This window comes from Candida margitis, assembly GCF_024628925.1.
Source record: "Candida margitis strain CBS 14175 chromosome Unknown scaffold36, whole genome shotgun sequence".
Classification (NCBI taxonomy): domain Eukaryota; kingdom Fungi; phylum Ascomycota; class Pichiomycetes; order Serinales; family Debaryomycetaceae; genus Lodderomyces; species Lodderomyces margitis.
The window spans coordinates 23,253-45,960 of NW_026261866.1; the positions used below are offsets into that span (position 1 = coordinate 23,253).

Sequence of the window (22,708 nt, forward strand, 5' to 3'; positions counted from 1 at the left end):
GTGAGAGGGGTAAGGGGGATACAATCAATGTATGTTTCTATTTCACACTTAGCGAAGAAAGCTTCTTCTGGAAGAACAGTTTGCCGACCGTTTGAGGAAACTCTATAACTATATTTAGAGTAAAAGCCTCTCTCTCACTTTCTTTCCCAAAAAAGAAAGCAATACCTTTTCAAAACGCGTTTGTGTAATAATAGTATTCGCATTATAACCCCTTCTGCATTTCAAACTATATAACCAATGAGTTTGCTTTTCTGCAGAGAAGCTAACATTAAGAGCTAAATGTGGGTGGGATTTTGCACGGTGGCTATATCCGTCTTAGTAATTTCGCACAATCCAATGTTGTATTCGGACACCAGCTTCCTTGAGATAAAAGACGACCAGGATCCAACCAATGCAAATGTATGAAACAATGGACCGTTTGGGGCTTTTCTATACTGCGCGCCTACTTTCTTTCTAATAGTGCGGTTAATCCGTCTATATAAACTGTGAGGAGCATCAACATCACAAAGCTTTTGTGTTTTTGTTGCGGCCAAGCTTGGCCGGGCCAGAATAGGGAAAAAAATAGTGGTTAACTCATCTTTTACAGGGGGTGGAAGCGAATCTATGTTACATCATCTTGTGCTGCTGTACCCTTTTTTGTTAATGTTTAAAGTTGTTACATTTGAGTATTAGGTAAACTTTTATAAATAAAGTTTTTGTCTTTCAAACCTTATTTTCACAACACATGTTACATTTAAGCTTTAAGCTTTTTACTTTGTTTGCTACAACGCATTTCACAATATGCTTGCTGTTGAGCTTCCGGGTGGTCGATTTGCAATTGTAAGGGGCTCTCAGTAACTTTCAGAGGTCACGACTAGTTAATAGCAATAAGGGAAAAAGAAAGGGTTTGCTTTGGTACTCTCCGTTAAGGTATACAGTAATATATTGATTCATTATTTCAATCATTGCATAAATCGGTGGCTGATATGGCGTTGAGTCCACCGTTTGCATCTTACCATGAGGTAACTTGTATGTTACCTTCAAAGCAGATATACACAGAGTTGCAAATTTAAACGCAGCTTAGAGAGAGTAAAAGGTTTAGTATCTTCCAGTATCACCACTTTTGCCTAAATTTAGCAGAACGAATGATCATATGTTAGTTACAACTTGTCTACGGAGCAGATAGGTTTAAAGTTTTAAAGTTTAGCTCATGAAAAGTTAAAATGAAATGTCTTTCGTAATTTGAATTTTTTTTTTAAAAAAAATCTGTCTATTCCCCCATACCTTCCCTCCACCTCCTGGTGTTACTATTGAATGACTCGAAATAGCACTGAGTGTCTTTCCAGTCCAAACTGACTCATGGAATGCATCTTTTCACATCTAGCATTGGACTACCTTGTTTGGTGCAGAAATGACCTACTTAGTTTGAGTTTTACGTAACTCAGCAATACTGCCATTAGAAATTGTACAAAAGGGCTTTAGATTATACTGTTGAGGATCAAGGATCGAATAAAAAAACAATATAAAGCAAAATATTATAAATTTATGTAGAATAACTAAAAAAATTATGTATGACAAAAAAAAGATAAACGCTACACAAGTCGAGAGCTGGAGAAAGGATGATGGTTAATTTACTAAACTCCTTCTTTCCTCCCAACTGTATTTTGCTCTTTGTTAACCGTAATTAACTTTTTATAATGCACTAAACTTTGTTTCCAATTGACTAAGCTGACATATAAATAAAACCAACTTGGATCAAAAATTTTGGAACTTATTTAAACTTTGGATTCTTACTTCGCGTTTTGAACAAGGCCCTGTTATAATATACGTCTGTTCCACTAACTTAATCCAAAGGGTGCAAAACTTCAGTTCTTTTAAGGAGATTTTTCACAAATTTTAAAAGTTCAAGAAAAAAGTATCCACCCCCTCCGCCCCCAGAAATAGAAAAACTTGGGTGTGTTACTACGAGATTTCAAAAAATTTTCAAATCTATTTTTTGCTTTTATTTTTTTTATATTGTTTTTTGTTTATTCCTTTTCCTTTTTGTTGCAAACTGGATAAAACAAAATATCATCAACAAAATATACAAAAACCGCCATCAGTCGTATTGGGTACACAATTACACACAAATAAACCCAACAGCTTCAATTAACTACTTTTACACATAAACTGCCAAGTTGGCTACAAAAGGAATAGAGCTGAAGGTAAGTTATATACCAAGCACAACAACATTCGCACATACGCCCGGTCTAAGTTTCCCTTGAGAACTTTATTTGTCAGCCAGTGAGGACTTGACCCAACCACTCGCAATAGACAAGGAAAAATCGTGACCTACCACCCCATTGCATAGTGAGTTTTGTTAGTACAACCCTTCACAGATCCAATCATTAATGTTTCTACGTGTCCAGACAAAGAAATGGCCAAAGAGCGACCACAACACTACTCTCTGTCGACATCATCCTCCTTTTCCACGTCCAAGTCTTCGGCAGATTCTACCGATTCAGCGCCGTATAAAAGACGCCGTACGAGATCAGGGTGTGTTACATGCAGAGACAGGCACATCAAATGTGACGAAAATTTACCAGTCTGTTACAATTGCCTACGACTGAAACGAGTTTGTTACAGGGGTTTGAGATTAAACTTTACGCAATATACATTTTACGACCCACAAAAGGATAGCCCTTGCCCAGAGGTGGTCCATGGAATCACTCTATTACCTCACAGGATCTTAGACCAATCAATTACTATAGCAGCATTGTACAATGGATTGGAAAAGTATAAACCATACATGCATTTACATTCATTACAGGATCTAAGAGATTCAGACTTGGAGTATCAAGATGACAATTACTTAGCATCAAATGATCCAATACTTGCAAATAGACCCATTAATTATCCTATAGATCTCTATAGTTCACACAACAAGAAGCCGGAAAGAACTATAGAAAGCAGTTCAAACACATTGTATGAACTGGCATCAAGATACAACCAAGCCACACAACATGCATTACCGGAGTCTTCCTTAAGCTATTTGAATCAAGATGCATTGAACCACTCCAATCTACCCCAATTAGAGACAAACTTACCATCTTTGAGCAACAATTCTCAACAACCACTACATACGCTACAATATACATCAATGCCAGCAATGCAAGTCACATCCACTTTAAATTACACAAATCTTGAAATGACTAATCCGAGTACTGTTCCTTTAAGCTATGATCTCCAACACTACATAAATTTGCTTGTAAAGGAGCAATTTTACTGGTTACTTGATCAATTCAACGATTTTCATATTTGGCAAAATATCATTCCCGTTGTGTGCATGAAGGAAAAGGACAATTTCTTATTTTCATGCCTTATGAATTGTTCTAGAGACTCAACGATTTCAGATGCGATTGATTTAGAGTTTCTCATTGACTTTCAAAATTTCAAGTACAATCAGGTAAAGGATATTGAAATTGTCCAAACAACAAACTTGTCACTTTTTGAAACATTGTTGATTAGTGTTTGTTTGGTTTTGTTGGGCATATACTTGAAGGTTCCCCATGACAATCTCACAACGTTCCACAAGCAAGTTCTTAACAATCAATCAAATTTGTTTGACCAGCTTTTGGCTAAACTTTTTATTTATTTCTTTCATCTGGGAAATACAGAAAGGTCCTTAATCATCTCCTCATGTATTCAATCAATTACAATCTTGAAATTTTTCATGAATAAGTATTATGACTTAGCTTTTTTACATAAACAACCCACCCTGTATATGAATGTGCTTGCTGACGTTGATCTTTCCAGTTTTATCAAATTCAATTCATACGAGATAAACTACCTCAACATTTCGTATCAGAACATTGACATTACATCGTATCCCTCAAATAGAGAGCCAAAAGCACTGCTGCAGAATGTGAATCTCGTGAATCCATCAACTCAAGAGCAAGATGCTAGCCGGTTCCCACAGACTGCATCAGAAACTAAGAAGCTAAAACACTTGTTGTGGTACTTGATCAAGCTTGATTACATCATCAACTTTCCAGCTGAGACTTCACAATTTTCAACCTATAGTAATGCAGATCAAGTACTCGATCCTCATCTACAAGCTGTCAACCCGGAACAACTCTTTACCAGGTCGAGCTCAGCATCTTATGATCCGAGACCAATTGCTCGTTCCATCTTGCAAAATTTTACATTCAAGTTGCTCAATATGAATAACGGAATGATTATTCAACAATCAAACTTGCTGATTCAGCAGCTTTTCGAGATGTCCAGACAGAGAAGCCCAGAAGATGAACTAAACCGGCAGCAGTGGCTGCACTATTTTGGATGGGCTTTAAGATATGTCAACCCTAGTTGAATTGTATAGAATTTGGTTAAATAAAGCGTTTCACTTGTTTACATAGCAAATAGAAATTCGTTTACCTCGAGATGCTCCATAAACTATTGTCAGGAAAGCCTTATTTCTAAACGGATAGGGTAAAACAACATAATATCCCGCTTGTGTTCAAGTAAGAAATTTTAGAGCTGTAAACACCTTCTGCCTACTCGCTAAGCAATTTTTGACACGCTTCTTTTACTCCATTATCCCGATTCTGTTACTGCAAAATGTTAACCCGAGCTTACCACAGAGTTCTCATACCTCAATGCGGTGGTATTATAAATGTTAAATGTGAGGTAGTCAGCACCCTAGGCCTGGTGATACCTTGACCAATAATGGATGAGTCATGTCTTGTAACTATATCAAAAGGAATTACTGTGGTTGAACCTGTGCACGTGATTTCTTCGGAAATATGTAAAATAAAAAACCCTCATTGAAAAATTTTCCTCCCATATAAAGTGCAGGAATTTTCCAACTTTTTCTCATCACATTTCTTCCTCTTGCCAACCTGAACACATCAATTACAAATCATGTCGTTGGGTACTTTATACGCTACTCAGCAAATCAGAAGTCTTCCTGCCAAAGCATTGGCCAAGCATTTCAACTTGGATATCAAAATCAGCGACAAAGATGCTGCATATGAAAAGAATTTCCCATTGAATAAAATCCCAGCCTTTATTGGCCCAAAGGGATTCCAATTGACTGAAGTCATTGCCATTTGTCTTTACTGTATGTATTTCCCATTGATCCATTGCGATAGCCCAAACTATACTTTAAAGTGATGAGAAATCTTTTTCAATTTATTATACAGTTATCCCTGTCTTAATAAACTATGTCGAGAATACCTAATCTGAAGTAATTATAGCTTTGGAGGCTTCATATTGTTGATCAAAAGTGACATGGGTGAGCTTTTACTAACAGAATAATAGTCATTAACTTGGGTGATCCAAAGTCTAAATTGTTGGGTAAGAACGCTGCTGAATATGCCCAAATTTTAAAATGGACCTCGTTGGCTAATACTGAGTTGTTACCAACCGAAGCCAAGGTCTTCAAGCCATTGAATGGTGCTGCTCCATACAACAAGAAACAAGTTGACGAAGGATCTGCTTACTTGGAAAAAGTCAACGGAGTTTTTGAACAAAGATTGGCAAACTACACTTACTTAGTTGGTGAGAGAATCACATTTGCTGATATCTTAGCTGCAACTTTGTACGTAAGAGGTTTTGACTTTTTGTTTGGTGAGCAATGGAGAAAGGAACATCCTGGAATCACCAGATGGTACAAGAGCGTCATCAAGTCTCCAATCTTGGCCGAATTCTTGGGTGATTACAAGTTCATTGAGAAGCCAATTGAATATGTACCACCAAAGAAGGAGAAGAAGGAAAAGGCTGCTTCCGCTGCTACCCCTGCCAAGAAAGAGGCTGCTGCTCCAAAAGCTGCTGCTTCTGCTGCTGCTGACGAACCAGCCCCAGCTGCTCCAAAACCAAAGCACCCATTGGAAGCTTTGGGTAAGCCAAAGGCCCCATTGGACGAGTGGAAGAGATTCTACTCCAACGAGGAAACCAGAGAAACCGCTTTGCCTTGGTTCTGGAAAAACCAATACAACCCAGAAGAATGGTCATTGTGGAAGGTTGACTACAAGTACAACGACGAATTGACATTGACATTCATGTCCAACAACTTGGTTGGAGGATTCTTCAACAGATTGTCAGCATCCACTAAGTACATGTTTGGTTGCATGGTTGTCTACGGTGAAAACAACAACAACGGTATCACTGGTGCTTTCTTGGTTAGAGGACAAGACTACGTTCCTGCATTTGATGTTGCTCCAGATTGGGAATCTTATGAATTCACCAAGTTGGATGCTTCAAAAGAAGAAGACAAAAAGTTTGTTGACAACATGTTTGCCTGGGATGAACCAGTCGTTGTTAACGGTGAAAAGAGAGAAATCTCCGATGGTAAAGTCTTTAAGTAGATCGTTTTTATATATGAATGCCTTTGATAGGTTTTTTACTCTATAGCTTCCAGTTCTAATATTTATGCCCATTTGTTTTATGATTTGATGTGGTTTATGTAGAAAAGCTCAATCTGTTGAAAATAAAAAAAAAGCTTCGAAGAGAAAAAGAAGAAAAAGAAGAAAAAAAATTTAAAGATTTCGTAACGTGTTTGAAATCTGCGATTTATAAACAAGCGAATTAGACCACAGTGTATTTCCCCCTTTGCATCCAAGATAGTCATTTCAGGAGTTAATTATTCACGTTTATAAAAGCAACCGGCTTAACATTTTCTCAAACGTCCCTGCAGCCTAATCTTCTACAACTATGGTACATTATAGAAATCCATACGTGAACTACATACGAAGGAAACCTTTGGCCCTTTTGGCACCAGTTACTGTGCTCCTTTTCATCTACTTTATCTTCTTTGGGTCCTCATCGTCGACACCATCCTCGAAATCCGCCCCAAAGTATAGCTACGACAAGAAATCAAAGTCTTGGTTTACCTCGAACAACAAAGATTCGGTAATGGTGAAGAATTTGCCCAAAAACCATATAGCCCATTATGACTTGAATAAATTATCTTCATCGACCGATGCATTAGCTAAGAAGGAAGAGGTGTTAATCTTAACACCAATGACCAAATTTTTGCCTCAATACTGGGAAAACTTGAACAAGTTGACTTATGATCATTCATTGATCTCGTTGGGTTTTATATTTCCAAGAACAGAGGAAGGCGATGAAGCGTTGAAGGAATTGGAGACAGCATTAAAGAAGAGCAAAGCTGGCAACACTTTAAACTTCAAAAAGGTTACATTATTGAGACAAGATTCAAATTCGTTAGGTAGTCAGTTGGAAAAAGAAAGACACGCTTTCAAAGTTCAGAAGGAAAGGAGATCGATGATGGCATTGGCAAGAAACTCATTGGTGTTTTCTACTATTTCACCTTCTACATCGTGGATTTTATGGTTGGATGCCGATATTGTCGAGACTCCGCCAACTTTGATCCAAGACTTGGTGGCCCATAATAAACCCGTTTTGTCGGCCAATGTATACCAAAGGTACTTTGACGAAGAGAAACAGCAACAATCTATCAGGCCGTACGATTACAATAATTGGGTTGAAAGTGAAGAAGGTTTGAAAATAGCTGCTGGGTTAAGTGACGATGAGATTATTGTTGAGGGATATGCCGAAATGGCCACATATAGAGCATTAATGGCCCATTTCTACGATGCTACTCAAGACGTCAATTCAGAAATGGCATTGGATGGTGTTGGCGGTGGTGCAGTAATGGTCAAAGCTGATGTCCATCGAGATGGAGCTATGTTCCCATCGTTCCCATTTTACCATTTAATTGAGACAGAAGGATTTGCCAAGATGGCAAAAAGATTGGGATATGAAGTAGTGGGTTTGCCCAACTACTTGGTGTATCATCACAATGAATAGAGTAGGTAAGAGTAGAAAAATATAGGAAACCAAAACATTATTGAACTTGTTGCAAGCGTTTTGGAGAGGTGAGCTGAGGTCCCTTTGAAGGGGGCCCTGGCTTTGAATGTCATTGTTTGCACTTTTTATCGAATTTAGAGCTAATGAAATTGTAGTTTAAAAGGTGATAGTTATTATTCCATAAAGCTTGGAAAAGGTTGTATCCAGTGACAGCTTCGATCGCCACAGACCAGTTGAAGGGCATTTTGTATTTCCATTCTCGGACTATCACCGACATCTAGCAAACCTTTAGACCGAGAACATTTTGCTATTTGCGCATAATAACGATTCATTTTTTTGCTCATTTTTTCCTTTTTTTTCTTCAGCAATTAATAAATCTAATTAGTAAGACAAACTTTCACCAAACTTTACCCAAACCTCCTTTCCCCCTTAAGTATGCTTAGACAATTTACCAGATCAGCAGTTGCTCGTCAAAGTGCAAGATTTGCTAGAACTTACTCAACAAGAAGCTCTGCCTCCCAGACTCAATTCAATACAAAATTGGCTGCTGGTGCAATTGTACCAATAGCCATTACCATTGGATACTTGTCATGGTCTAACTCGATCCACAATGAAACAATCTTAGGAGTAGCGGATAAAATTGGAGAAAATTTTGAGGAGACTGCTGCCGCCGCTGAAAAGCATCATGAAAAGTTTAAAATTGAACAACAGCAATTGCAAAAACAAAAAGGCGAGGATGAAGTTGCTGACATTGAAAAATTAAAGACCGATTTGACAAAAAAGACAGGTGCTCTCGACAGTAAAGATGTTTCTGCAGACTCATCAACTGGTAAACAAGCTGCTGAGAAGTTGGACTCAGATATCAGTAGACATGAAGCCAGTGACCCAGAAAAAGTAGAAAAGTCTCAAGAAAACAAGGATGCTCTCGCTGATAAATCGAAAGGGGATGCCTCAGAAAAGAAGGAAAAGGCACAGAAATTGGAAGAAAAGACAAATGACTTGAAGCTGGGTGACAAATCCGACAAGTCTACCGACAAGAACAACGCTTCTGATAGTTCCCAAGAAGACAACCATCAAGGTGCGGCTTATAACCCAGAAACAGGTGAGATCAACTGGGATTGTCCTTGTTTGGGTGGAATGGCACATGGTCCATGCGGAGAAGAATTTAAAGAAGCATTCTCTTGTTTCATTTACTCTGAAACTGAACCAAAAGGCATCGACTGTATCAAGAAGTTTGAAAACATGAGGACTTGCTTCAAGAAGTATCCAGAACATTATAAAGAAGAGTTGTTTGATGATGATGATAAAGAGAATAGCACTGAAGTTGTCGAGCATGAAGTTTTGGAGACTGCTGAACCAGCCGTGAAGGAGATTGAACAAGCAACTGAAGCAAAAGCTTCTAAGTAGATTCCCTCAACTGTGGTTGCTCTCTGCTGACTTGTTTTAAGTAAAAGTAACTGTAATAGATTTTTGTATATATACACATAGTTTGATGTTGGTAAGAACCACAAAGACAAAAATGTAAAAATTCCTTTTTTCCCTTTTCTTTGAAGGTGAAAAAAAAAATTAAAACCTCATCTCATCTAAAAACTCATCTTAGGTTACAAGAGATATTGTCACACCTCCATTCACAACTACTACTAATTACAAGATGCAGTTATCATGGAAGGATATACCGCCAGTGCCAACATCCAACGATATGTTGGATATAATATTGAACCGTACTCAAAGAAAAACTCCCACAGTCATTAGACCAGGATTTAAAATCACTCGTATTCGTGCTTTTTACATGAGAAAGGTCAAATTTACTGGTGAAGGTTTTGTTGAGAAACTTAATGACTTGTTGAGTGGATTCCCTAACATTAATGATGTTCATCCTTTCCATCGTGATTTAATGGACACGTTGTATGAAAAGAATCATTATAAAGTTTCGTTAGCTGCTGTCTCCAAGGCCAAGACTTTAATTGAACAAGTGAGTAGAGATTACGTGCGTCTTTTGAAGTTTGGTCAATCTTTGTACCAGTGCAAACAATTGAAAAGGGCCGCCTTGGGTCGTATGGCTACCATAACTAAAAAGTTGAAGGATCCATTTATCTATTTGGAACAAGTGAGACAACATTTGGGAAGATTGCCTAGTATTGATCCAAACACTCGTACTTTGTTGATTTGTGGGTATCCAAATGTCGGTAAGTCCTCATTTTTGAAATGTATTACCAAGGCTGATGTTGAAGTTCAGCCCTATGCCTTCACTACGAAATCATTGTATGTGGGTCACTTTGATTATAAATATCTCAGATTCCAAGCGATTGACACGCCAGGTATTTTAGACCGTCCAACTGAAGAGATGAACAACATTGAAATGCAGAGTATATATGCTATTGCTCATTTGAGGTCATGTGTGTTGTACTTTATGGATTTGAGTGAACAGTGTGGATTTTCAATTGAAGCTCAGGTTAAATTATTCCATTCTATTAAGCCTTTGTTTGCAAATAAATCGGTGATGGTTGTAATGAACAAGTCAGATATCATTAAAGTTGAAGATTTAGACACTGAAAAGCAAGAAATGTTGGAAACTTTGAAAACAGTTCCTGGAGTTGAGATTATGCACACATCATGCTATGAGGAAGAAAATGTTATGCAAGTGCGTAACCATGCTTGTGAAAAGTTGTTAACTGCTAGAATCGAACAGAAATTGAAGGGAACTGCTAGAGTTAACAACGTCTTGAATAAAATTCACGTTGCCCAACCACAACAAAGAGATGATGTCGAAAGGTTACCTCACATACCAGAAGGAGCTAAAGATGTACTCAAATACGATCCAAATGATCCAAACAGAAGAAAATTGGCTAGAGACTATGAAGCTGAAAATGGTGGAGCCGGTGTCTTCAATATCAATTTGAAAGACAAGTATATATTGGATGACGACGAGTGGAAACAAGATACCATGCCTGAATTATTGGACGGTAAGAATGTTTATGATTATTTAGATCCAGATATTGCAGCCAAGTTGCAAGCATTGGAAGAAGAAGAAGAGAGATTGGAACAAGAAGGATTCTACGATTCAGATGATGAAACTAATGATGCCAATATGGACATGGATGAAGACGAAATACAAGATATCAAAGATAAAGCGCAATGGATTAGAAACAAGCAAAAGACAATGATAATCGAAGGTAGAAATAGAAAGTCGTTGAAGAACAAGGCCGTTATGCCAAGGGACCAAGTTAAGAAATCATTTGGTGATTTGGAAGAGCATATGTACAATATCGGTCATGATACTGATAAATTGCGTGACGCCATTGGTAAAAAGAGAAGGTCCAACGATGGAGGTAAAGCGTCAGGAGTTGACATATTAAGACAAAACCAAGGTATTAAAGCAAGAAAATTGGCCAAGAAGAAACAAGCAGCTTCGCAATCAGATAGATTGAATGATGGTGTAAGTGATGGAGCAATGAGATCACAAGCTGAAAGATTAGCAAAGATACAAAGAAGAGAAAGAAACAGAATGGCAAGACAAGGTGAAGGTGATAGACACTCAACTGCTGCTTTGCCTAAACATTTGTTCAGTGGTAAGAGGGGTATCGGATCAAGTGATCGTCGTTAGACGGATGTGGTTTTATTTTTGTATAGTTTTGATATATTTACGGATGGAATTAAATTATAAAAGATTTAGTCGATTTGAATGCTATCTCCGAAAGTTTTTTTTGTGTTCGTCCGAAGCGCAGTTTCTGCAAAATAGCCCCTGACTAGGTTGTCAAGACAACGGGAAACGAGAACACATCAATCCACAGCCATATGTGGAGTGCATTGCCATACTTTGCTGCGCCCTTTCCTCGTTTATCTGTTTTGTTTTTCCTTCTTTCCAAGCGTTGGAGCCACAGTCGAAGCGATAACTAAAGTTCAAGAAAAATAGAAGCAAGTTACTACAAGGTGTGTCTAGCATTAACCTATCCTGCTCTGATCGGGCTAGAAAAACACGGTGGCCGTATTACGCATTTGTTGTGGTTTTGAGCCACAATAAAGGATTTAGACGAGGATGACTTGGTCCTTCCAAGCATAGCCTGTAACCACAGGGTGAAACTTAGTTTCTCAAAGGATCTTTGAAGTTCGGTATTGATGACACTGATAAATCCTTGTATAGCGTGCTTCGTGTGAGAGGTGCTTCTAGACTTTTAGAAAGAAAATATATTTAGACTTATTTGAAAGGGGAATTCTGCAAATAAATCAACGCTCAGTTTACGAAAGCAATAGGCGAATTTCCGCAATCGAATAGTATGACAAGCGATACCAACAGGGTAATTAGTCAGATTTTTTCTCTAAGGAAGTCAACGATAAGGATACAAAGCACTTCTTTTAAACAGAGGATGTGTTCTATTACCTCTATTCTTCTCAGGCTGTACATGTATTTGGTTTGTGTAATATCAGGTCAAATGTAAGATAAGGTGAAAAAAGGGATTTTACTACATAAGCATATCTTATGGGATTACGTAATGATAGTGCTAATCAAAAACTTTACTTTTGTGTAATTTGTTTCGGGCGTCTAATCAACGGTTCAAATCAACAACTGCCATTTTATTTGTTCCTTTTATGTATTTGCGTCTTCTCTTGCGGATCTTTCCACCTCTTTATTTCCATTTCTAAAGACTGCTATAAGTATCAAAGTCTCTGCAATACCGCTCATTGATATGCCACGAGCGCACACCTCCTGTAGGTGATATTTTTAACAATAACATTGTACAATTTTTGATAACAAGTATATGCGTTTAAAAATAATATACCACTTGCTGTTGCTTTATTGTTTTTCCATGTGAGGAATTTCTGGAATAAATTAAGCCACTGCAATTTTTCAATTTTTATTGTTTGCTAAATCTAACAATGTCGATATATATTGACTCATACATTTGTACAGTGTGTACCTCTCCTATTGTATTTTATCCTATCACAATTTTTCCAAGGATCCACCACAGAGAGAGAAGGCAATAAGAGCCATACACACGCACGCACACACACACACTCTCTCTCTCTCTCTCTCTCTATCTCTTTCTGTTTCTGTTTCTGTTTCTTTATTGTTCTCTTCCAGTTCACATTTTTTATTGTGTAACAAGGGATCCACAGTTCAAGTTTGTTTCTTTTTTCTATTTCTTTTTCCCCCTTCTCCCTCTTCCTCTCTCTACATTTGAACATATAGATAAGAGAAATTTCTTAAAAAGATACAAAATTTCTCAATTATCAAAAGATTATTATAATTACTTGACAAACAACGGTTTTTTTTCGGCAGTTTCTAACAGCAGACCTTTTTTAACTTCAAGAGAACAGAATCACAAGTCGTATTACCCCAAGTCATGCCTCAAGCGAAGGCTAGCCTGTTCCTGCAGGATAATCACAATCTGAAATTCCAGACTCATCACAGCGCCACATCTAATAATAATGACAAGCGTCCACGTCAACCGCTCGGTGAAGCATTTGATCTCAGCTCACTAAGTGCTGACTTACCCCCAAACACAGGTCCACCAGGCACAGTTTCAGTCACTAATGGACCATCTTCAAATGCAAGTAAAAATTTGAGTCATGTACCCTGCAAGTTTTTCAAACAAGGAAACTGCCAAGCTGGTGATTCATGTCCCTTTTCTCATAACGTTGAAGGGGCGTTGGCTGCTGATAAATTGCCTTGCAAGTACTTTTTGCGAGGAAATTGCAAATTTGGTTTAAAATGTGCCTTGGCTCATTACTTACCTGATGGAACAAGAGTTAATGCAAAAAACATCTTGGCCAGTAATGGAAATAACAACGGTGCTGCCTATTCTAACCACAGCTACGGATTAAAACACCAAAAGTATGGCAACAGCGAAGCTACAAGCTATAGTGGCCATGTCAATCAAAGAAAAAACTCACCTGAATATGAGTATGGTAGAATTACAAGACCAATTGAGGATCTTACTCCTAGATCGCGCTACACCAGTGTATCACCACCTGACTCGCATTCAGCAGGCATTGCCTCTCTTCTGAATGCTGGATATTACAATAGTTACCAGGTAAAGCAACAGCCACAACCGTCGCAACCGCCACAACAGCAGAACCAGTACCAACAGCCAGTATTTCAACAATTTGGGCAACAACAACAACAACAACAGCAACCACAGCAACCACAGCAACAGTTATACCCATTTCAACAACAACAGCAACAACACTATCCTCAACAACAAGCACAACCACGCAATATTTCCCACCAAGAGGCTCCAATTTCCTTCAATACTCTTACTGACGACAGTCTCGCCAGATTTACCAAACAACCACAACACGAACATCCCACACCGCCCAGGCAAGAACCACTTAGTTGGTCCCCAGTTGCGCATTACGCAAAACCAGCTGACTATCTGTATACACAATGGGGATCTCAACAAAAGAGAACTGACTCGCATCACCAACCACATAGTTTGGGATCAAACTCTTTCTCAAATACGTTTACTGACGGCCCCGTTTTCAACACGCCAACGACTAAGCCACAAAATAACATTCGTCGTTCTTATTCCACAGGTGGACAATATCCAACTATAAGAACAGCACATTCGCCACCACAACTGTCAACGGTATCGGGAATAAACATCCAGTCTTCAACCCCATCTGCCACCACGCCATCATCACGATTCTCATTCAGCTCTGGAGCCTCAACTGCACTTTCGCAAGTTAACGATTACAGCCTACCAGTTAAAGCAAATATCTCGCTGTATCTGTACCAGAATATCTCATTAGCCTCACCAGTGTTCGACGATGAGGAGGGGGTGGAAGTGGAAGATAAATTTGTTGCAAAGCGTAACGAGGATTTCGATTACTCCCTTCCAATGCATCAAAGTAATGCCAACGGTGTGTTTGAAGAAGATTTTTTACCTAGCTCATTAGCTGATGTGGTTTTATCACCCCAGGAGTTGAAAAGACGTGATTCGAGATCCCAAAGTGGCACATTGAACAATAGGCCAAGTTTGCGTGCGTTGCTTGAAGAAACTGGGTATACGGGAGCTAATGAACCGGAAAATGTTTTTCTTATGGAGTGAAGACGATGACGAGTGTGATTGGAGATTTGATATCCCATATGTGGGTGCAGACGAGGAAAACGTTGATAAATGTTACGAGATGTTAAAAAAACTAGACAATGATAGTTTATTTGTTATACCAATCGGGAACGGTTACCAAAATCTGTTTGCTTTCTTTTCGGTTTCATTTTTTTTAATTAGTTAGATATTTTGGCTGTATAGGATTTAATTCAAAAGGTGTTTACTTTCTTCAAACTTGCTAGAGTATAACTGTGTATAACCTATGCATTTTCTTTATACATCTATTTACAAGCTGATATGATTCAAAACATTTCTCTCTATTTTGGAGCATCACGATAAATATCAGCTGCTTTTAAAACAAACTTTTGCATAGCATGAGCATCAAAAGCATCTAATTCAGGTTTTAACCCTCGTTTATCATCACTCTCAAACAATTTACCCACCAACAAAATCTGTCCATTAAATGGGTTCATTGAATACACCAAGTAGTCAGTGCTTTGACTTTCAACATCTTGTATCAATTTGCCGCTACTTCTTTCGGTCACGGTAACATGTTGGGTTGTTTTCAATTTCATTATAAATTGTACAAAACATCCAATTCCATCCTGATCAGGTATAACACTGAACATGCTGATCTTTGGGTTTGAATCAATTGATTTTAAATCCCAGGTTATCTTGTAATTCGGTTGGAAATTGGCGGCCCTCAAATTGAGTACATCAATTAAATGTTTACCGCAACATTGATTCAACTTTAAATTGATAAACTTTGAAACATCACGCAGCGATGAAGTAGTTGAGCTAAAATTGTTGCAAGCTTGAGCAAAAATCTTATTTGTTTTAACGTAATTTTCGATCGCCTTGTCTTTCCATTCATTGAATTGTAAAGGTTGGGCGATTTCTCGTTTATATTTAATGACATTGTATGTGTTGAATGCAAAAGTGAGGAATCGACGCAAAACCAATTTTGGCCATGATAGTGGTGAGTATTTAAAAAGACGTGGTGGGATGTACAAGTCAGACATAACTCCAATATACGCAAGGGGAACATTTGCTATATTCATTGATTTTTTCTTCTTGGCTGGTGGATCCGGTGTGGAGGTGGATGAGTCTTTTGCATTTGTTGAATAATGCGATACTTGTGGAGATAATCGAAGCAAAGGCATTGTGCATTGTCTATTGAAAAGCGACTTGAGTGCAACAACACCCGTTGACGTTCTGGGAGCTAGCATTGTTAACATGAATGCTGTAATGGCAGATGGTTTTGTAATGTCGTGAAAAAAAAATCTCAAAAAAAGAAAAGTTTAAAAAAAATTTAACCAGTATCACAAATCATTCTCTTACGACACTGTTGCAAAAAGAAAACCTTCCTGCGACAATGTGAACTTTAAAAAAAAAATTTTGTATCTTCTCCGATGACCAATAGAATCCTCACCAACAGTAATCCCATCAGAACTCCATTTCCAACATAGCATACACATATTTCACCACTGCACACATTATAAATATGCCATCGCAAAATAAAGCAAAACAAGTTCCAGAGAAGGAAAGATTTATCCAATGTTGTGCCGACATATCTCTCGACTTGGTGGCATCATTAAAATCATCAAAAGACATCAACTTGAATGGACTCATCACTCGATATGCCAAAAAGCATAAACTTAAAAGCCAACCAAGACTAACTGATATTATATCCTCGATACCTGACCAGCATAAGAAATACCTCATACCTAAATTAAAAGCCAAGCCTGTGCGTACGGCATCAGGTATTGCTGTTGTCGCTGTCATGTGTAAGCCCCATAGGTGTCCTCATATCGCATATACAGGTAACATCTGTGTTTATTGTCCAGGTGGACCAGACTCCGATTTCGAGTACTCGACACAATCTTACACTGGTTATGAACCTACTTCAATGAGGGCAATTAGAGCTAGGTATGACCCTTATGAACAAGCTAGAGGCAGAGTTGATCAATTGAGGCTGTTGGGCCATTCAATTGATAAAGTGGAATATATTATCATGGGAGGTACGTTCATGTCATTACCCATTGATTATCGTGAGAGTTTTATAACGCTGTTGCATAATGCTCTTACTGGGTTCAATGGTAAAAACATTGACGAAGCAATTGAATTTTCGCAGCAATCACAGACTAAATGTGTGGGAATAACTATTGAAACCAGACCCGATTACTGTACTGAGACGCATCTTAGTGATATGTTAAAATATGGATGTACACGTTTGGAAATTGGTGTACAAAGTGTCTACGAAGACGTCGCTAGAGATACTAATCGTGGACACACGGTCAAAGCTGTATGCGAGACGTTCGCTGTAGCTAAAGATGCTGGTTATAAAGTTGTTAGTCATATGATGCCCGATTTACCCAACGTGGGCATGGAGCGAGATTTGGAACAGTTTAAAGAGTACTTTGAGAATCCCGATTTCAGAACTGATGGGTTGAAATTGTATCCTACTTTGGTCATCAGAGGCACAGGATTATATGAGTTGTGGAAACAAGGGTTGTACAAGTCGTATAATGCCAATGCATTGATTGATTTAGTTGCCAGAATACTAGCTTTGGTGCCACCTTGGACTCGTATTTACCGTGTTCAAAGAGATATCCCCATGCCCCTTGTCACTTCAGGAGTTGAGAATGGTAATTTGCGTGAATTGGCCTTGGCAAGAATGAAGGACTTTGGTACGTCTTGTCGTGATGTGCGTACGCGTGAAGTCGGTATCCAAGAAGTTCACCATAAGGTTGTACCTGACCAAGTTGAATTGATCCGTCGTGACTATTATGCCAATGGAGGTTGGGAAACGTTTTTAAGTTATGAAGATCCAAAACAGGATATTCTTATTGGTTTGTTGCGTTTAAGAAAAGCCAGTAAGAAATACACGTATAGAAAGGAATTTACGGGACAACAAACATCAATAGTGAGAGAGTTGCACGTTTATGGATCAGTTGTGCCATTGCACTCTAGAGATCCTAGGAAATTCCAACATCAAGGGTTTGGTACCTTGTTGATGGAAGAGGCAGCTAGAATAGCTAAAGAAGAACATGGGTCACTGAAAATCAGTGTTATTTCGGGTGTTGGTGTAAGGAACTACTATGGCAAATTAGGATATGAATTGGATGGTCCATTCATGTCAAAGATGCTCTAGCGGTGGAATGGATATAGTTGTCTTTCGTTTCTTTTGTTATTTATTTATAGGGGTTGAAATAGAGTTTTTTTTATTTGAGTGTACATTGTAGAGAGCAGTATAACTAACTTGTGTGTCAGCACACTTTGATAGCGATTGCTAATATACAGGTGGTAACTTCATCTACATAAGAATTGAATATATACAAAATGGAATATATATATATTACTCTATAAAATCATCCTCTTTCCTCCAATATGTTACTTACTACCATTGTTTTGGCTATTCAAATTATGTAGGAAATTCTTGTTATTAACTTGAGGTAATCCACCTCTATGCAAAGCAGGTGCACGGACTTTGTTCTTCAACAACGAATGAACAGATTCGGCATTGTTTGCCCTCTGTGGAATTGCCGCTGCAGCCGCTGGAGGCTTCAGTTTACCCACAGACGACGTGGGTGTTGTGCCGCCGGGAGTGGCAGACACAACAGCGTCCCCACTATCCAATTGGTTCATCCTTGCTTGAACTGTTTTATCCAAGTGTTGCGGCCGGTCTCTATATTTGACCAACCATGGATGTTGTAATAATGCAGCATAAGAAGGCCTTAAATCGGGGTTTTTATTCAAACAGGATTTGACAAAGTATTGTGCTTCTTTTGAGTACTTTGAAGAGTCCAACTTGGGAGGTTCACCATCGACTATTGCACTCAATTGGGAAAAGATATTATCATAAGTCTCGGCTGGATATGGGTAATGGCCAACAGCCAATTCCAATATAGTCAATCCCAATGACCATACGTCGGATTGGACAGAATAGGTGGCTTCGTCTGGTTTTAAGCTCTTGATTCTTTCAGGGGCCATGTATGATTGACATCCGATATTAGTCTTTGCCATGGAGGCAACTAAATTACCCGATACACCGAAATCACATAGTTTCACTCTGCCCTGAGAATTGACCAAAATATTTGTTGGTTTGACATCACGGTGGATAATGTTGTGCTTATCCTTAAGTTCCTTTAATCCACGAATAACCGACTCGGTGATGTATGCCAATTCACTCTCATTTTCGACACCGATATCACTACCAAATATCCTATCAAGTGATCCCCCATCCATATACTCAATACACATGTAAACGGCACCTTCAACAAAAAATGCACCATAGAAATCAACAATAAATGGCGAGTCACATTTGTGTAAAATATCCAACTCCATCAAAATCTGCGTGAATTTAGTTTCATCCAACTCTAGCCTCACTTCCTTCATTGCCATTAAAACACCAGTAGGCTTGTGCAACACTTTCGATACCGAGCCATAATTTCCTCGACCCAATTCTTCCAAGTATTCAAACTCATCTAGTGAAATGTGGAAAGATGAACCCGATGAAAAGTCGATTCCTTTGGAATGTAATGAGGCCTTACCTGCAAAGTTCAATTGTCCTGATTTGATGTCTATATACTTCGAATAGTTGGCAAATAAACCTTGTAACTGGGGCTCTTTGTCTTGCTGTTGGGGACTGTTGTCACTGGAGGGCCCTGAAGAATTTGACTTACCTAAGCTACTACTTCTTGAAGGGATGTTGCTTCCTGGTGAATCCAAGTTAAGCTTGAAGTTTGGTTTCTTCTTTCGCTCAGATAATCGTCTCGATAGCTCGTTCGGCGTGCCCAATTTAGAACTCATCGTGGTTGCAAATGGAGTTGAAGTGGTTGAAGTTTGTGCAGTAGTGGAGTTGACATTTGACGCTGTAGCAGTATTAGACGCAGTCGAATTCGACGTCACCCCGATAGAGCTTGCTGGCGGTTCCTCGCGCTCTGGTGTTCTAACTGTGCCGGTATTGAGATTAAGTGTTGCATCTAATGATGTTGGGGACATTGTGGCAGACAGTGGTGATTCTGATGAGATAGGTGGACTACCAAAAGGAAACGCGCTAGTATTCAATTTCATTCCTCTTCTTTGGGATAACGACGGTTTCTTTTGCATGCTCATCTGTGATTTAAATGTTGGAGACAGGAGTTGGTTCTGGTTGGGGCTTCTTGTTTGCTCTTGCCCTTGCCCTTGCCCTTGCCCTTGCCCTTGCCCTTGCCCTTGCCCTTGCCCTTGCCCTTGCCCTTGCTCTTGCTCTTGTGCTTGTGCTTGTGTAAATCGGTTTGCCATGGGTTGATTCCTATCCGGTGCATTTGCATGTTGAGAATTGGCATCTACCGAGTTTATTGTGTTCTTTGTTGTGTCTGATGACGGGGCAACGGTGTTGAAGGCTGACGATAAGGACTCTACTTGTTTTTTACCGATTGTGTCAGGTTGGATATCTTCCTCCACGTGAGCTATGGTTTCCAATTTCGAATCACTCTTAAACTCCGTGGCATGAGGGGGAGGTACAGGAGGTGCAAGTGACGATTGTTGGAGAGCTGCAGTTGTCACGCTGGGTGCCGTGGCATTATTTTGCTTATAAACATTCACTGGTTCGGAAGCCGGTTTCGACCGCTTTTGTTGAAATGCCAATAACCTTGCCTGTATGTCACTATTTAGTGGTGTATGAACTGACGATATAGGTGCTGCAGGTGGGGACGAAACAGGTGGTTGGACTGTGGATGATGTGGAACCTGAACCCGTTGACGTTGAAGAAGCGGACGAAGCTGCACGACTCCTGGTGCCAGCATATTTGTTTATACTCAACCTTTCAAATTGTTGCTGTATCTCGTCTTCGCCTGGCTGATGGCTCATGGTACTTTAATGCTTTCTATATTAGTGTAGTGTATATGTTTATTCTGTATTTCTTTGGTAATTGATTTAAAATGTTTTCCACTATCTCGTAGTTGCTATTCTGTTTACAATTATTTTTTTTTCTTTTTCTTTTTCTTTTTATTTTTATTTTTTTCGTTTTTTCTTCTGTTTGAGTTGTTTGTACTTAAGGCGGGTTGCGTACACAAAAATAGCTCTTGCTGGAGACAAAAGGATTCAGTTAGCGTTGTCTTAGTTGACGAGTGGGAAGGGGGGGGGGGGGGGTAGGATCAATGGTCAACACTCCAGAAAATATAGTTGCTCTATGTATCCCTTCTGTTTAACGGAAATGTACCAAGTTTACTTCCACTGGGAAACCTTTTCTTGTCTTGAATTGAAGTGCTATGATTTTTCTCCGGACCTGTTTTGCTTGTTAAACTAGGTCTTGTTTTTTGATTTATTGTCTTGGGTTGGGGCTTGTAGTACTGGGTATAGTTGGAGATGTGCAATGCTAACTGATTGAACTGATTCGTGGCAAAATCAAAACTGTATCACTTTCTGTGGACGTTAACCGAGTGGTAGTAGCGTTATTTAGCAAATTTTTAGTCCCAGTGAAATCCCTCGGAGTATGCAACCTTTTTTCGAAAGAATAAGCTCTTGTGTGAATGACGTCTTATTGCTGTAAATGCCAAAGACTACTTAATTTGGAGACTTTAGAAAGAACCCGAGTGTCCTTAAATGTTGAGCAAGTATACGTACCTTTTATTAAAAAAAAGACAAAAAAAAGTAAAGAAGTAAGGGGATATCTCTTCTTGATTTAATACTGTTTGCTTTTCAAGGTTCAAGACGCAAAAATGCCAATATTAATAAAGTAGTTTCCGCAAATCATTTATTTTACTGTATTCCATTGTTTTGCTTTTGCTTTTGCTTTTGCTTTTGCTTTTGCTTTTGCTTTTGCTTTTGCTTTTACTTTTAGTCTTTACGTTGGGTTAGAATTAGGGCTCAAATGAATTGTGCATTTGTGTACCGAATGTGTTGCTGGACACACATCAACTTCACAAATGGAATGGAATCTTGTAGAGCATCAGTTATCTGTCAGTTGGGTCCTAGACCAGTCTGCCGCAAAATACATAGTAATGCTGTAGCTACTACACCGTTACCCCAATTTCTTTCGCTCCTGATCAACACGTCACATCAGTGTCGCCATCGAGTTCCATTATTTGATTCGGTGTTGTTTCAAAGAATTCCATATATAATAATCAGCTTCAAATCTTACACAAACTGCAGTAGTTTTAGTCTTTAGATTCGATTACTGTTGTCTACTTTGCTTATTATCTCTATTTCCTCCCTATGTTCAACACTATTGGGCGTGGTGTATAAGTGATATTATTATTTTCGTATTCTATTAATAGTCCTATATGCCACAAAATCTAAGCTCTTATAACAAAAAGAAAATAAATAGCGTAAAAGTTTGCAAGAAAACTCTAATAATACCCTTCTCGAAAATAAAGCACTAAACTAGTGGCATTAGTGGTGGAAACCTTTAAGCTATGAAGAACTTTTTCCAGTAATTCTCAAGTTATCCCTTTTAATCAACAATGTTTTCCCAAAGGTCGTTTGTGCAATTTGCAAAAGTTTTGTTTGTTGTTTTTTTTTTTCATCATACGATCAATCAATAATCAAATCTTTTGTGTCGCACGGGATGTTCTCCCCATGGCTAATTGCATCAATGAGCCACCAAATTGAGACAAAATACATACATTTGCCCATTGGTTAAATCTTTTCTCACGGAGTTCGTGTATGTACCAAATTGAATACTCTTTTGTGTAAATTTTACTTCATTTTCTCTTTTTTTAACATATATACACGCCCTTTATAACTACTTTATGACTTCTTTGTACAACTCTTCTATATATTTTGTTTTGTTTACCCTATTTGCGTACCTTAAAATTTTATTATGTGTGGCATTATTGTATATATTATTACTAATAAGTTAATAAAAGAGAAAACAAGGAATC

At 38.5% G+C, this 22,708-nt stretch overlaps 9 protein-coding genes across 9 annotated transcripts; 7 read left to right on the forward strand and 2 right to left on the reverse strand. All coding sequences in view use genetic code 12, as the record gives it.

Moving 5' to 3' along the window:
- Positions 1-2,395: 2,395 nt before the first annotated feature.
- On the forward strand, positions 2,396-4,330 carry AHR1 (Zn(II)2Cys6 transcription factor AHR1; the record flags this gene model as incomplete). Its single annotated transcript, XM_051816248.1, has 1 exon — positions 2,396-4,330. One exon carries the CDS (start codon positions 2,396-2,398, stop codon positions 4,328-4,330), a length of 1,935 nt encoding a protein of 644 aa, XP_051670356.1.
- A 551-nt stretch (positions 4,331-4,881) lies between these two features.
- CAM1 (translation elongation factor EF1B gamma) lies at positions 4,882-6,326 on the forward strand (the record flags this gene model as incomplete). The annotated part of the gene is made up of 2 exons (XM_051816249.1): positions 4,882-5,080; positions 5,281-6,326. The coding sequence occupies 2 exons, from the start codon at positions 4,882-4,884 to the stop codon at positions 6,324-6,326; spliced, it is 1,245 nt and encodes a 414-aa protein (XP_051670357.1).
- A 346-nt stretch (positions 6,327-6,672) lies between these two features.
- Positions 6,673-7,791, forward strand: MNN9 (mannosyltransferase complex subunit; the record flags this gene model as incomplete). The annotated part of the gene is made up of 1 exon (XM_051816250.1): positions 6,673-7,791. The coding sequence occupies one exon, from the start codon at positions 6,673-6,675 to the stop codon at positions 7,789-7,791; it is 1,119 nt and encodes a 372-aa protein (XP_051670358.1).
- A 435-nt stretch (positions 7,792-8,226) lies between these two features.
- On the forward strand, positions 8,227-9,198 carry CANMA_004018 (coiled-coil-helix-coiled-coil-helix domain-containing protein; the record flags this gene model as incomplete). The annotated part of the gene is made up of 1 exon (XM_051816251.1): positions 8,227-9,198. One exon carries the CDS (start codon positions 8,227-8,229, stop codon positions 9,196-9,198), a length of 972 nt encoding a protein of 323 aa, XP_051670359.1.
- A 244-nt stretch (positions 9,199-9,442) lies between these two features.
- On the forward strand, positions 9,443-11,395 carry NOG1 (putative GTPase; the record flags this gene model as incomplete). The annotated part of the gene is made up of 1 exon (XM_051816252.1): positions 9,443-11,395. The coding sequence occupies one exon, from the start codon at positions 9,443-9,445 to the stop codon at positions 11,393-11,395; it is 1,953 nt and encodes a 650-aa protein (XP_051670360.1).
- A 1,738-nt stretch (positions 11,396-13,133) lies between these two features.
- CANMA_004020 (uncharacterized protein) lies at positions 13,134-14,840 on the forward strand (the record flags this gene model as incomplete). Its single annotated transcript, XM_051816253.1, has 1 exon — positions 13,134-14,840. The coding sequence occupies one exon, from the start codon at positions 13,134-13,136 to the stop codon at positions 14,838-14,840; it is 1,707 nt and encodes a 568-aa protein (XP_051670361.1).
- A 317-nt stretch (positions 14,841-15,157) lies between these two features.
- CANMA_004021 (uncharacterized protein) lies at positions 15,158-16,069 on the reverse strand (the record flags this gene model as incomplete). The annotated part of the gene is made up of 1 exon (XM_051816254.1): positions 15,158-16,069. The coding sequence occupies one exon, from the start codon at positions 16,067-16,069 to the stop codon at positions 15,158-15,160; it is 912 nt and encodes a 303-aa protein (XP_051670362.1).
- A 275-nt stretch (positions 16,070-16,344) lies between these two features.
- On the forward strand, positions 16,345-17,994 carry ELP3 (Elongator subunit; the record flags this gene model as incomplete). Its single annotated transcript, XM_051816255.1, has 1 exon — positions 16,345-17,994. One exon carries the CDS (start codon positions 16,345-16,347, stop codon positions 17,992-17,994), a length of 1,650 nt encoding a protein of 549 aa, XP_051670363.1.
- Positions 17,995-18,233: 239 nt separating this feature from the next.
- On the reverse strand, positions 18,234-20,693 carry PBS2 (mitogen-activated protein kinase kinase; the record flags this gene model as incomplete). Its single annotated transcript, XM_051816256.1, has 1 exon — positions 18,234-20,693. The coding sequence occupies one exon, from the start codon at positions 20,691-20,693 to the stop codon at positions 18,234-18,236; it is 2,460 nt and encodes an 819-aa protein (XP_051670364.1).
- Positions 20,694-22,708: the final 2,015 nt, after the last annotated feature.